The sequence below is a fragment of the Balaenoptera borealis genome (assembly GCF_965194805.1).
Source record: "Balaenoptera borealis genome assembly, chromosome: 20".
Classification (NCBI taxonomy): Eukaryota; Metazoa; Chordata; class Mammalia; order Artiodactyla; family Balaenopteridae; genus Balaenoptera; species Balaenoptera borealis.
In genome coordinates, this window is record NC_138879.1 from 54,234,366 (window position 1) to 54,249,389 (window position 15,024).

A 15,024-nucleotide genomic window follows, 5' to 3' on the forward strand; every position below is an offset into this window, starting at 1 on the left:
TAAGCCATGTGGCACGGCCAAAAAAAAAAAAGCTTTTTGTCCCATTTTCCACTCCCTGGCTGTGCCAGGCAGTGCTCCTGGAAAGTAGGAGGGATAAACAGCCTTCCCAATTACCTTTCAGTCTTCCTCTTTTGTGCCTTTGTGGTAGGAAAAGGCTTTGGACTTAAGGATGAGGAAGAGCACAGAGAGGTTAAGTAACCTGCCCTAAGTCACACAGCAAGTCAGTGGGAGAGCCAGGATCCAAATCTAGAAAATTCAACTCTAGAACAGGGCTTCTTAGCCTCAGCACGTTTGACACTGGGGCTGGGTAATTCTTTGCTGGGAGGGGGGTTGTCCTGTGCGTTGTAGCATTTGTAGCGCCCCTCTACCTACCAGATACCGGTGGTACCCCTAACTGTGATTGATAACCAAAAATGTCTCCAGACATGGCCAAATGTCCCCTGGTGGGGGGAGGGAAAAGCGTTTCCCCATTGAGAACCTCTGCTCTGGAGCCTTTGCTCCCAACCACAGTTCACCACCCCCAAACCTTTCTTTAAGATGCCTTTGAGTTTATTTAAGCCAATAATCCATAACAACTTCAAAACCCACATAAAAGCAGCCCTAATTGGTCTTCCAATCTCCAGTGTGCCCCGCTACTATATGTATATGTTCTCCACGCTACAGCCAGAGGGATCTTTTCAGAAAGGAAATAAGATCACGCCACTCTCCTGCTTAAATTCCCCTGGTGGCTTCCTGTTGCACTTACAACAGAATCCGGACTCCTACACGGCTGACGGGGCCCTACCTGACTGGCCCACCAATCACTCCACCTGGTTTCAGGCCCCTCTGCCCCTTGCTCATTGTTCTCAGCCACTCTGGCTGCTTTCTGTTCCTTTAATGGCTAAAGGTGTCAGGAGGGCACCACAACCCAGCAAGACCAGGAGTGGTTGTTGGTCGGAGAGAGGAGCTTGCCCCACTCTTCATTTGATCTGATTGAAACCAGAAAAGGTCTTTTTCTCTGTCTGGGGTCAAAACCTCTCCTGAAATTCACTCTTAGAAAATCGGGCTGCCTGTGGAGGCCTGGCTGTGAACGCTTGAAGGTAAAAGAGCAGAGCTATTGGACTATTTGGCACAAACTTCATTTTCTGTTTCCAAGAAGGAAAGGGACTGTCCCCTGTGTAACTCTGAACAATTTTTCTTTCTAGGGTTATTTCTGTTTCAAAACATATGAAAGCCATGTAGTTCGATTTATTTGAAACTAGAATAGAAAACATAAGGACCACTTTCTTCTCTGTTAATGCAACGATAAATGTTTTTGTCTGGTGAATAGGGCATCTTTTTTTTTTTTTTTTTATGAAACTCTCTAGGAGTTAAGCCAGTATTTTATTTATTTATTTATTTTTGGCTGTGTTGGGTCTTCGTTTCTGTGCGAGGGCTTTCTCTAGTTGTGGCAAGCAGGGCCACTCTTCATCGCGGTGTGCGGGCCTTTCACCGTCGCGGCCTCTCTTGTTGCGGAGCACAGGCTCCAGACGTGCAGGCTCAGTAGTTGTGGCTCACGGACCCAGTTGCTCCGCGGTATATGGGATCCTCCCAGACCAGGGCTCAAACCCGTGTCCCCTGCATTGGCAGGCAGACTCTCAACCACTGCGCCACCAGGGAAGCCCCTAGGGCATCTTTTTACTATCCTGTAGACACTGTGACACTAGCAACCTTTTGGGTAGTTTATCTTATAGAAAACGCCACTCTTGCAGAATTAAGAAAGGGATGGGGCTGGGGAGAGGACCAGGAAGCTAACATTTATTAAGCACCTACTATGTGCCAGGCAGGATACCCACATCTTTTTTGGTTTAAATGACGGCTCCATGAGGTGGATGTAATACTCCTATTCCGTTTAGATGTGGAATGAGGCTCAGGGAGGGTTTTAGGGTCACTTGGTTAGCAGGGTAGCGCCAGCTGGGTCTCACCTGATAGACCATGCTTTGTGAGTGACCCTCTGCTGCCTCTTACCCCAGCCTTGTTTGGGATTTTCACTTTCCATACCCATCCTTGGATGGTCCCATCCACAGCCTCTCTCAACGCGTGCTGCCTTATCATCTGGATGCAGAAGCAGCTCCGAGGAACAGCAGCCAAACAAATGACTCAAATAAGAAGGGGATTAGTTGGAAGGCCAAGGGGGAGTGTGCAGAATCGAAAGGAAGGCTGAAGACCAAGCTTGGAACCATCAAGAACCAGACAGCTCCGGGGTGAGGGTGTCTCAGTGGCAGGAGCGGCTCAATCCTCCAGCCTGGACACTTCTGCTAGAGTCGCTGTTTGCAGCCTTTGGGTCACTCTGCCCATGATTGACACGCAGGGCAGGAACAGTTCATCCGTCTAGCTTGGGTCATGTGCCTGCCTGTCTCTTGGTAAGGGAGGACAGGACCCCCGAGGAAAGAGCCTTCCCCACCTCCCCATGGACTGAGGCTACTCCCAAAGAAGAAGGGTCAATCCTGAGCAGACCCAGATGCCAGTGTCCGCTCTGTATCCAAGTTCTCTCTCTCCTCCGAGCCCTTCATTTACCTGCCGAAGATGTCTCTGCCTCGAACTTGGCTTGCCCGCCCCTCCTCCCCTGACCCACTTCTCCTTTTGCCTTTCCCTCTTTTGTTAATGGAAAGTGGTTCTCCAGGCATCAGACTGGAAGCTTGGAGCTGGCCCTGTGTATCCCTCCCTCTGTCTCCGTGTCCTTTCCTATCAGGTGCTCAGTTATGAGCTGTGCACACAGGGTGTCTTGATTGAGTTCCTCCCTCCTTTTTATTTTCATGGCTCCTACTCTAGTTCACCCTGTTGGCACCCGGACTCTTGAGCCTCATAATTTCTGTCCTAACTCCAGACGCCCCCTCCTTCATCGTGCGCATGCCTGTCAGGTTATAGTGTGTCTCTGTACCTGTAGCCACCGCTTAGGTTCAAAACCCATTAGATACTCCCCATCATGTAACAACAGCAAACACTTATACAGTGCTTGCTGTGTACCAGGCACTATTCTAAGTGTTTTATATATATTAACTCTTTTAATCTCAAAATATCTCTAGCACGTTGGTACTATCGTTCATTACTATCGTTCATTACCCCTTTATTAAATTGGAAAACCATGGAACAAAGAGCTTAAGTAATTGATTTAGCTGCATCAGAGGTTGAGAAACTCTGTCAGCTAAGTGCCAGTGCAGGGATTTGAACCCCAGCAGTCTGACTCCAGAGTCTAACCCTTACCCCTGGTACTATGCTGTTTACTGAACCAGGAATCTTCTTTAGGACATTTAAGGCCCCATCCAACATGGTACCAGACTCCCTCTCTAGCTCTGTTTTCTACTCCCCTTTGTACATCCTGTATTCTGGTCAAATTGGGCTTAATGAAATAGTGGGACTGATTGTTCTTAGTATTTGTCACTCTTATTTGTACCAAAATTTTATTATGAAAAATTTCAAACATGGAAAAGTTGAATTCCTTATACAGCGAATATCTCCTACCCACCACCTAGATTCTATCATTTACATTTTACTAAAATTGCTTTATCATGTATTTATCTACCTATCCATCCGTCTGTCCACTCATCACTCCATCTTTTTCTCATCTTTTTTTTTTTGGATGCATTTTAAATTAAATTTCAGACATCAGTACATTTCTCCCCAAACACTTCCCCTGTGGTCCTTCCTCCTGGCTCTTTGAGGATGCCGGGCTTAAAGATGGGAGTGATGTGGCCATAAACCATGGAATTCCCACAGCTACCAGAAGGTGGAGGAGGCAAGGAACGTATTTTCCCCCAGAACCTCCAGAGGGAGTGCGGCCTTGCTGACACCTTGGTTTCGGCTCCGTGATGCTGATTTTGGATGTCCAGTCTCGAGACCTGTGAGGGGACACATTTCTGTTGTTTCAAGCCACTAGTTTGTGGTCGTTTGTTACAGCAGCAACAGGACACTTATATGTAAGGGAATGTAGAGAAGGATACGATAGGATAGATTGTGGAGGGAGGAGCCTCATGCATTCATTATTCTAAGGTGCACAGCTGGTCTGTCTGAGAAAGACAATGCTCGTGTGGAGACCGGCTCCCTGGAAAATGTGGACAGACACAGCTTAGCAGGTGGAAGATGGGCAGATTTGGTGTGGATGTGTTTGAAGTGATGGCGGCTCACCCAAGTGAAATGTACAGGAGGCCTCTAGACACAGGGGGCCTAGAAGGATGGAGGTAAAGAATGGGGTAGTCAATCCAGAGGTAATGGTTGGGGCTGGGTGAGCATGTGTGAGTGTTCGCCAAGGTTCATGCTCTTTCAGCACACACACGCACACACATGCACACACACGCACACACATGCACACACATGCACACACACACTCTCCCGCTGTCTCTGTCTCCTCTCTCTCTGTCTCTGTCTCTGTCTCTCTTGGAATTGGGGAGGTCCAGGGATTGAAGGAGAGGCGGATTACGGTAAGTCAACATGGAAGGTCCTGGCTCTGCAGGTCTAGGTCCACAGAATGGTGCTGAGGACCCAGGAGGAGGTGTAGCTTCGCGGGTCTGAACGCAGGGGTGTGATGAGAGGCACATCTGATCTTGCTTCCTCTCCTCATTTCTTTGCAGCTTCAGCCTGAAGCCGGGAAGACCTCCGAGAACCTCCTTTCGCCACCAGCGCAGCTTCCTCTAGGCCAAAGCTTTGTGCAAAGCCACTTTCAAGCACAGTACAGGTAAGAATGGGGTATGTTTAGAATCTGTCCTTAAGGGCTCAGCAAACTCCTATGCTGGTAACTAACCTCCCTTGGCCAGGTTTACCCCGAGATTACAAAACAACAGAAACCATAAACACCCTTCTCTCTCCCATTATAAATCCCAATTAACCACTAACTTCTATTGTCTCTGACCCTCAGTATTTCATTTTTTTGTGTTTTTTATTTTATTTTTGGCTGCGTTGGGTCTTTGTTGCCGCGCGCCGGCTTTCTCTAGTTGTGGTGAGCGGGGCAACTCTTCGTTGTGGTGCACGGGCTTCTCATTGCGGCGGCTTCTCTTGTTGCGGAGCACAGGCTCTAGGCGTGCGGGCTTCAGTAGTTGTGGCACGTGGGCTCAGTAGTTGTGGCTCGCAGGCTCTAGCGCGCAGGCTCAGTAGTTGTGGCGCATGGGCTTAGCTGCTCCGTGGAATGTGGGATCTTCCCGGACCGTGGCTCGAACCCATGTCCCCTGCATGGGCAGGCCGATTCTTATCCACTGCACCACCAGAGAAGCCCCCTCAGTATTTCTTTTCTTTCTTGCTGTCTCCTGGGCCTTCCATCCCCCCCTTGAAGGAGGGGTGATGCAAGCGTGGTTCTCCAGAGTATGAATGTGGAGGCCAGGATCTCCCCAGCAGGCCATCATTGAGAAGTGGATGAGATCTTTCTGGTTTGTTCTTTATTGCCAGAGAGCCGAGTTTCACACATTATTTCGAGTTCAAGATTTCCCAGCATAATGGAGGATATAAAAGATATATAATTATATAGACTCTGACTTCAGAAAGTATATGTTCTCTTTGGGCTTTTATATATGACAGTTCAGAGATTCACATAAGGCAGAATATTTTCAAGAATGACAATGTTGTAGTGAAAGCACTAACCCCCGGGGCTTCTCGGAGGAGGTATGCCTTTCCACGGGCTCTGCAGGATGAATAGGGTTGAAAGGGTGGGAACATATTCAATAAGAGTGACACCCGCTTCGAGGTGGGAATGAGCACAGTGATGAAGATTGAGGGGAAGCCACTGGTTACATATATGTTCACCCAGATATTTTGTGATTTAACTTACAAGAGCCCAAGGAGATGAGGTACAACCTGGGGTCGGGCATTTCACGAGGACACATCGTAAATGGCAGAACCAGGATTCGACCTTTGATAAATCTCTGAAGCACGAGTCCTGTTTCTGCTTCTCTGTACTTCTTCCTCTTGGATGGCTTTTCCATCTGACCTTGTTCTTTCCCTGTGAGGTTCTGCTGTTACTTCACGCACAGAAGCTTTGCCTTCCTGTTCTCCGTTATGGATACCAGAACATTTTTTTGCATTTTTCTTTTGGGTGCTGCATTAAATCACCTTCAAAGGTGGGCTTTTCTCAGAGTCTTCTGGATGCTCTTCTCTTTCCTTTGCCCTGTTGTCTTTTTCATAAGCCTCCTGTTGGTTTTTTATCTCTTATTTACTTCAAACAAAGTAACGATTATTCAGCCTTCTAGAATTCACTTACAGCCATTTACTTCCATACTTTTGGGAGATTTGTATTCTTCGTATTTAGAAAGGAGAAGATGACTTAAAATTGCCCAGAAACTGTGCTAATTTAGGATTTAGGTTATATTCATTGATTGTCCATAATATAATTTGGATGTGATCACTGTCTTTTTTTTTTTTTTTAATTTATTTTTGGCTGTGTTGGGTCTCCGTTTCTGCGCGAGGGCTTTCTCCAGTTGCGGCGAGCGGGGGCCACTCTTCATCGCGGTGCGCGGGCCTCTCACTATCGCAGCCTCTCTTGTTGCGGAGCACAGGCTCCAGACGCGCAGGCTCAGTAATGGTGGCTCACGGGCCTAGTTGCTCCGCAGCATGTGGGATCCTCCCAGACCAGGGCTCGAACCCGTGTCCCCTGAATTGGCAGGCAGATTCTCAACCACTGCGCCACCAGGGAAGCCCCTCTTTTCCTTCTTGCACATCCTTGAGCATCTGATATTGCGCTTGGTCCAGTGGCTACAACGAAGAGTGTAACTCCTTGCCCACAAGAGAGAAATACTAACCAAGCAGATCCCTTTATTCTCTGGGTATTTAATCCATGCCTACTACGTGCCAGGTCCTCTTCTAGGTGCTGGGAATTGAGCTGTGAAAGGAGTCAGCCTCTGTTCTCAAGGAGCTCACATTCTACTGGGGGAGGTGTTAGATAATAATACACGCGCAACAAACAATTTGCCATGATGATGAGTGTCACCTGGGAGGTGGGGTAGGCAGGCAACCTTAGATAAGGTGTTCAGGCCAGGCTTCTTTGCAGAGGGGACATTTGAGCTGAGAACTGAGTGACAAGGAGCCAGCCGTTGAAATACTTGGGGACAGGGTATTCCAGGCAGGAAAAGCAGCAAAGGGTCTGGGGTGGGAATGATCCAGGCAAGTTCAAGGAACAGAGGGCCACCAAGTAGTGAGGGGTGGGAGGTGAGGCTGGACAGATGGGCGCGCACCTGGCAGTGTGGGTTGTAGCCTACGGGGCAGAGGAAAGAAACCACTGCAAAGTTTAAGGCAGGGTGTGGGCTAATTTTCCATCTCAGCAATTGGCTGGTGGGGACTTCCCTGGCAGTCCAGTGGTTAAGACTCCGCACTTCCACTGCAGGTGGCACAGGGCCGATCCCTGGTCGGGGATCTGATCCCACATGCCCTGCGGCGTGGCCAAAACAAAAAAGAAGAAAAAAGAAAGAAACTGGCTGGTTGTTTTGGTGATGGAGGGAGGCAGGACTGGGAGCTGGAACAGCCGCTGATGTGCTCTCCTCTCAGTGGGAGAATGGTGGTGGCTGGACCACGAGGCGGTGATGGAGATGGAGGCAAGTGGGCTGGTGGGGAACAGAGTCAACAGGACTTGCCAGCGGGTTTAAGGGTGAGGGGCGGAGGGACCAAGGAAACAATGAGCATCTACGGTGACTCCTGGGTTTTTGTTTTTTATTTATTTATGTATTTATTTATGGCTGTGTTGGGTCTTCGTTTCTGTGCGAGGGCTTTCTCTAGTTGCGGCGAGCGGGGGCCACTCTTCATCGCGGTGCGCGGGCCTCTCACTATCGCGGCCTCTCCCGTTGCGCAGCACAGGCTCCAGATGCGCAGGCTCAGTAGTTGTGGTGCACGGGTTTAGCTGCTCCGCGGCATGTGGGATCTTCCCAGACCAGGGCTTGAACCCGTGTCCCCTGCATTGGCAGGCAGATTCTCAACCACTGCGCCACCAGGGAAGCCCTAACTCCTGGGTTTTTACATAGTTGTATAACTGGCATGTGCTTTGAAGGAAAAATGGAGGGAGCTTTGAAGTGCATGTTATGGATGTGAAAGAGGAAAAAAACTGTTTCCCTTTGCGTTACTCTTGACTACTTCCACACTCACAATCCTTCTGACCCCAGATGTGTGGGTGTTTTTCCCACACCAAGCAATTCTGCGATTCTCTCTGGACACCGAGTGTCCTACAGTTTAACTCAATTCTGGCACTACCTACTTAGAGCGGGCACGGACCCCGCAGGGTAAGGGCTCAGTCCCACCGGACTGCCTCCCCACCGGACACCAATTGCAAGTCCCGGGTCGTCACCTGTGCTGCTGACCGACTGGCTATATATTGGAGGTTTCCACGGCCCCCTCCTCAGGTTCAGTGATTTGCTAGAGTGGCTCACAGAACTCAGGAAAACCGTTTACTTACCAGATCACCAGTTGATTTGGAAAGGCTATAACTCAGGAACAGCCAGATGGGAGATTCATAGAGCAAGGTGCTGGGGGAAGGGCGAGGTTCCGCACCCCTCCCTGGGTGCACCACCCTCCCAGCACCTCCCCACGGTCACCAACCTGGAAGCTCTCCCAGCCCCTTCTGCTGGGGTTTTTATGGAAGCAACATTATGTAGGCATGATTGATCCCATTATTGGCCATACGTGGTTAACTCAACCTCTGACCCCCTTCTTTTTTTCCCAGGAGGTAGGGGTGGAGCCCAAAGTCCTAGCCCTCTAATCCCATGCTTGGTCCCTCTGGCAACCAGCCCCCCTCCTGTGGTTTTCTCTGGGGGCTTTCCAGATATCACCTCATTAGCATAAACTCAGGTGTGGTGGGATGGGGTTTGTTACGAATAGCAAAAGATGCTCCTTTTACCTTCATTCTTGCTCTTATCACTTAGGAAATTCCAAAAGCTGTAGGAGCTCTGTGCCTGGAACAACTGTTGGAGACCAAATATATATTTCTTATTATAAATCACAGTATCATAAGGCGTAAGGTGAGTCAGGGGAGGATTCGTGAAGTGACATTTGAGCTGATCCGAGACTGAGGACCGCAAGGACCCTTTGTCGATTACTATAGAATGATGAGTAAGAAGCAAGATATTCATGCTGGAAAAAAAGACTGGTGACAGCTAAAAATAGCTGCTTTCTGCCTGCTGGTCCAGAGTTAAGAAAAAATATAGTTAGAGACGTCCATCTAGGCTAGGACTTTTGAGGTCTGAAAAGTGATTTTCTGTAGCTGTCGGTGGGCACCAGCTCCACACTGGGGCCCCTGAGGATGTACTTGCTGCTCTGGACCCTCTTCAGCCTCTTTTCCTGGGGGGAGGTTGCCTGGGATGGAGGGCCGCCTTGGCATCGGCCTTTATGAAATTGAAAGCTGGAAATATTATTATGGGTTAATTCAGAGATCCCTGTTCACTGAGATTCTCCCTCCGTCTCCCTTGTCCTCCTTTTTAGGGGGCTGAGTTTTTGCCTTTGGCTGGAAGAGAGAAGGAAGAATAGTACTGGGGTGCTGGAGGTTATAAACTAGAGGACAAATAATTCGTTATTCTATATGATTATTACCACAGCCTGAAAACATCTGCAAGTTTAATAGCCAAGGATTGTTGTTGCAACGTTGGAGTTTGGGCTAAAGGTGGGATTGTATGTGTGTGTGTGTTCATCTCTTCACAGCATTCATAGCTTTTATTCACAGAAAGCCTAATCTGGTCCCCGTTACCGGCAGCATTCCCTTTTAGGCAGAGTATGTTTTGGAAGGCTTCCTCAGAACAGACCTTGGAGAGGTGACTTTTTTTTTTTTTTTTAATAAATTTATTTATTTATTTATTTATTTTTGGCTGTGTTGGGTCTTCATTTCTGTGCGAGGGCTTTCTCTAGTTGCGGCGAGCGGGGGCCACTCCTCATCGCCGTGCGCGGGCTTCTCACTATCGCGGCCTCTCTTGTTGCGGAGCACAGGCTTCAGACGCGCAGGCTCAGTAGTTGTGGCTCACGGGCCCAGTTGCTCCGCGGCATGTGGGATCTTCCCAGACCAGGGCTCGAACCCGTGTCCCCTGCATTAGCAGGCGGATTCTCAACCATTGCACCACCAGGGAAGCCCGGAGAGGTGACATTTTGCTTGTGCGTCATCATAATTACCTTGCCGGCTTGGACATCCGTCTCGCCAGCCAGCGAGCAGGTGAAGCTGGCCAGGTTAGAGGTGTCAGACGTATATTCAGCAGCAGTGAGAGGCCAGAATGTGAAACGAGCAGTGCCATTTCGGGGCATTTGTAACCAGTAGAGAGCAAAGAACAGTTCTGAGTTTCAGCAGCAGGTGAGAGGCTGGCTTTGGAACAGAAGCAATTTGACAAGGAGGATGAATAGCTTAGGGAGATGGGCAAGTGAACATTGAAGGGCATTGGGGTGATTTCCTGTTTCTTTCCTCTGTGAGTACCTGGGAGATAGTAGGACAGGACCGTGAAGCTCTGGGGGAGATGGCAAGGACGAAAGGACCCCCAGGCCACATCTGAGGTGTAGTTGGAGCCTGGAAACATCTGGAGTTTTCTGTGAAAGTGACACTGCCCTTCCCCCTGATCTGTTGGTCGCACTCACTATCCTCATTTCTCATCCTTTGAGGAACAGGTGCATTTCATGTCCTCTCTGTGGTTTATTATGAAAACAATATATTTTCCCCATTCTTTAAATACAAAATTAGGCCATTCTGTGATTTCGCCAAACTACACATCTCTTGCTCCCTGCCAGAGATTCATGGCTTAATCTAAAGGCCATATCCCTGAATCAGTTGACTATGATGTATCTGCAAGAAAAATGCAGCCTCGCTTAGTTTTAGTAGCTTTAAAGAAAAAATGAATAAGTCAAAGAAAAATATTCCTTCTCATTTGTTCGCTTAAATATGAAACAGGGATTTGGAAATTTCCCAAGGACAAAAATACATGTTTCAGGCCTGTGTTACGTCACGGTACGTGATGGGTGAGGGGAGGAGAAGGGAGGGAGAGAAGCTGGGGTGGCAGAGGGGCCCCCACAAATGGCGGGTCCCCCTGCTAGTTGGAGCTTGATGTCTGATGCATTCTCTTTACCAAAATATTGCTATGGTTTTCCCAGAGGGAAATTTACCAGAGAGTGATTGAACATTAAATACTCCGGTCTGTACTCCGGTCTGTTTTCTAAAATCATGGTTGGCATTCTATTAACGTGTATCCAGGAAAGCCTTCTTGCTATGAGCAGAGCACTTAGGGTCGCCTGGGACAACACCCTGAAAACCTCAGGGGTTCTTGCTGGGCCCTGGCTTTTTCTATTTTGTCTGCTCAATGGAAAACCGATCCAGCAGGACTGGTGCTTTCTGTCGAGATTCAGGAAACCTGATTCTGATCCCAGCTCCGGTTTCCTTGCTGACTTACCCTAGGGCTGTCCAGTGCTGAGAGCAGGGCCTGCGGCGGAGTGTTTTCCCCTATTCCCAAGGAAATTCACGTAGATTTTAGGAGAAGGAATGTAGCATCCAGAACCCCCTTATATCTTGGAAGAATATGGAGCATTATATGATGAAGGAAATAAAATAAGAGCACCCGGGTGGAATATAAAACTTGACTTTCCCTCTCAGAGATACATGCTAAATATGGGAGTGTTAAATTTCAAAGAGCTTAAAGAATATAAATAAACTATGTGGATCTACTTGTACTAACGACTCTGAAGAAATGATGATGGTCATGGGCTCTGGAACCTGAGCCAGTTCTGCCACTTAAGAGCTATGTGGGGCTTCCCTGGTGGCGCAGTGGTTGAGAATCTGCCTGCTAATGCAGGGGACACGGGTTCGAGCCCTGGTCTGGGAAGATCCCACATGCCGCGGAGCAACTAGGCCCGTGAGCCACAATTACTGAGCCTGCGCGTCTGGAGCCTGTGCTCCGCAACAAGAGAGGCCGCGATAGTGAGAGGCCCACGCACCGCGATGAAGAGTGGCCCCCGCTTGCCGCAACTAGAGAAAGCCCTCGCACAGAAACGAAGACCCAACACAACCATAAATAAATAAATAAATAAATAAATAAAAGTAAATTAAAAAAATAAAAAAACGCAGTTCAAGTACTTTCTTTAAAAAAAAAAAAGTTAAATCATCAAAAAAAAAAAAAGAGCTGTGAGTCCTTGGGCAAGTGACTTAACCTCTCTGTGTTTCAGTTTTTTCTTCTGTAAAATGGGGATCATCCTGGTAACTATGGCTAGGGCAAGGGTTAATCCATGCACAATGCCCAGTTTTTAGTAAATTCTTTCACCATTAGCTGTTACTACTAGCTGCTGTTTTCTGAGCTTTGTTTCCTTTAGCCGTACAGTAAGGCAGGTGGATTGCATCAGTGGTTCTCCGCCTGGCTGAACACTAGAGTCACCTGGGGAGCTTTTAAAATTCTGATGACTGTGCCTGTCTCTCCCTGCTTCCCTTGAAACAGAATCTCGAGGAGTGGGGCCTGGACATCTGCATTTGAAAACAGCATCCTATGTGATTCTGGGGCCCAGTGAGGCTGAGACCTTTGAGCTTGAAAGCTGGCACAGTATCTTTCTATTTGGAGGGGTTACAGCATCCCTTCCCATACTCAGTGCACTCATACATGTGACTAAACTTTATCCTTTCTAAGAAATTGAGATGAGTCACATAACATAAAATTAACCATGTTATGTGTGCAATTCAGCGGAATGTACACCCACCATGGTGTGCAACCACCACTTTTTTCTAGTTCCGAACCATTTTCGTCACCCCCAAAAGAAAACCTGGTACCCATGAAGCAGTCACTCCCCAGGCCTCCCTCTTAGCACCTGGCAACCGCCAATCTGCTTTCTGTCCCTATGGCTTTACCCATTCTGGATATTTCATATAATTGGAATCATAAATATGTGGCCTTTGGTGCCTGGCTTCTTTTACTCACATGATGTTTTCGAGGTTCATTCATGTAACAAGTGTCAGGACCTCGTGGCTGAATAATAATCATTACGCGTCTATAACACATTTTGTTTACCCGTTTTACCCATTGATGGACACTTGAGTGGTATCCACCCTTTGACTATTGTGAATAATGCTGCCATGAACCTCTGTGTACAAGGATTTGAATAACTGTTTTCAGTTCTTTGTGGTATAGATCTCGGAGTGGAATTGCAATGGTGGCCCTCTAATTAACTTTTTGAGGAACTGCCAAACTGTTCAGTGTGATTAAACTTTAATGTGTACCCTCCACCCTCACAGATCTTCCTTGACCTGTCCCCACTGCCTGAAACAGAGCAACACCTTCGATCCTTTCCTGTGTGTGTCACTGCCTATCCCATTGCGACAGACGAGGTACGTGAGCATCATGCCCGTGAACTTGACTTCTATCCTTGGGAATCTTTTGGGCTTGCAGCTGCATTTTCTCTTTTGCTTCTCTGCCAAGCCTGGCAGCTTGGGGACATTCAATGATTGAATGGGACAATTAACGTGAAAGGTTACAGAGTCCCTTCTTTAGCCGAAGAAGGAATTATAAACATGCTTTTGTTTATCAGCCCTGTTGCCAGGCTTACGTCTTTGGCCCATTCAGAAGCCGGCACCGGCCAGTTGGTACCACTCAATCAGACAGGGGCGAACTGGAGAAAATCTGTCACCCTCTGCTTTCCCCTGCTTTATTTCCAAATCCTTTTTCCTCTTAGTGAGGGTGTAGGAAAAGGTTTATTTAAGGAGCAAAGAAAAAGGAAAAGGGTTGTTGGGAGATATGAGGAAAAAAAAGAAAAGAGGAGGCAGGGTTAGGTAGGAGGTGTGGTCACTGCAAAAGTAAGAAGCACGTAGCGCAAGCATCCCAGAAGTCCAGGGCTTAGCAGTGACTGTTAAGGCAATGGCCAGTGTCAGTCTCATGGAATTTTAGCGAACTATATGGGGCGCCTTCACTGTCACGGAAGGCGGCATTTCTTCCCTGGGTTCCTCATCTTTGTAAAAACCATTTCTCTTGCCCTCTGTCTGTTGACATCCTCCCATCTTTAGGATGCAGTGAAGACATGATGGCTTTGTAAAGCCTTTCCTGGCAACTTAATCCCCCTTTCTGCTCTGAATTCCTGTGCTGCTGATTGTCTATGCCACAAATATAACACTGGCTTATCCTATCATCAGATGATGGCTACTGATAGATATGAGCTGTGATACCTGGCCGGATGCAGCATAGCACAGTGGTTAGGACCACTGACTCTGGGGCCAGACTGCCTGGGTTCAAGTCCCAGTTGGGCTAATTAGTTGTATGAATTCGATAATTACTGCAGTATAGAGCAGGGGAAACAGGAGCTGGAGGGGTGAGCCCTGGTGTGCTGCTGGGGGTAGTAGGAAGCAGAACCAGAGAGAGTCCAGAGAGGTTGGGGGGCAGAAGGGCTGTACCCCATCACCAAGGGAGAACTTCAGGAGGAAAGGAGAGCCTCACCAACAGTGTTGAGTTGTCCTGGAAGAAGAAGCTTGACTGCTCTACTTCTCAGACTTCGAAGTTTCTTTTTGCTTAAGATGATCTATTTCACAAACAGAACCTTGAGACTATATAGATCTGTACAGATGGTCCCAGACTTACGATGGTTTGGTATACAATATTTTGACTTTACGATGGTACGAAAGTGATGCGCATTCAGTAGAAACGGTGCTTCACGTTTTGAATTTTGATCTTTTCCCAGATGAGCAGTATGAGGCACGGTCCTCTCTTGTGAGGCTGGGCAGGGGATCACCACAGCTCCCGGTCCAGCCTGGTGATCACGAGGGTAAACAACCGATACACTTAAAATCCCTGTTTTTCACCTTCCGTATAGTATTCAAGAAGTTACATGAGCGATTCAACGCTTTATTAGCACGGAAGCTTTGTGTTAGATGATTTGGCCCAACTGTAGGCGAATGTAAGTGTTCTGAGCATGTTCAAGGTAGGCGGGGCTAAGCTGTGATGTTCGGTAGTTTAGTTTTATCAAATGTATTTTCGATTTAAGATAGTTTCAATTTACAATGAATGGGTTTATCGGGATGTAATCCCATCATAAGTTGAGGAAGGTCTGTATTGTGATTCTTAATCAGATATCTTTTATTTTTAACTTGCTGGAAAAGTACACTCAGCT

The 15,024-nt window shown here is 47.8% G+C and overlaps 1 protein-coding gene across 2 annotated transcripts in view; it reads left to right on the forward strand.

Annotated features, from left to right (window-relative positions):
• Positions 1–15,024, forward strand: part of USP43 (ubiquitin specific peptidase 43) — a 66,624-nt gene that overhangs the window by 15,911 nt on the left and 35,689 nt on the right. For both annotated transcript variants that reach the window (XM_082373268.1, XM_082373269.1), the window contains exons 3-4: positions 4,587–4,690; positions 13,163–13,255. In XM_082373268.1, coding sequence (XP_082229394.1) covers positions 4,587–4,690; positions 13,163–13,255 — 197 coding nt within the window. The remainder of the gene's footprint in view (positions 1–4,586; positions 4,691–13,162; positions 13,256–15,024) is intronic.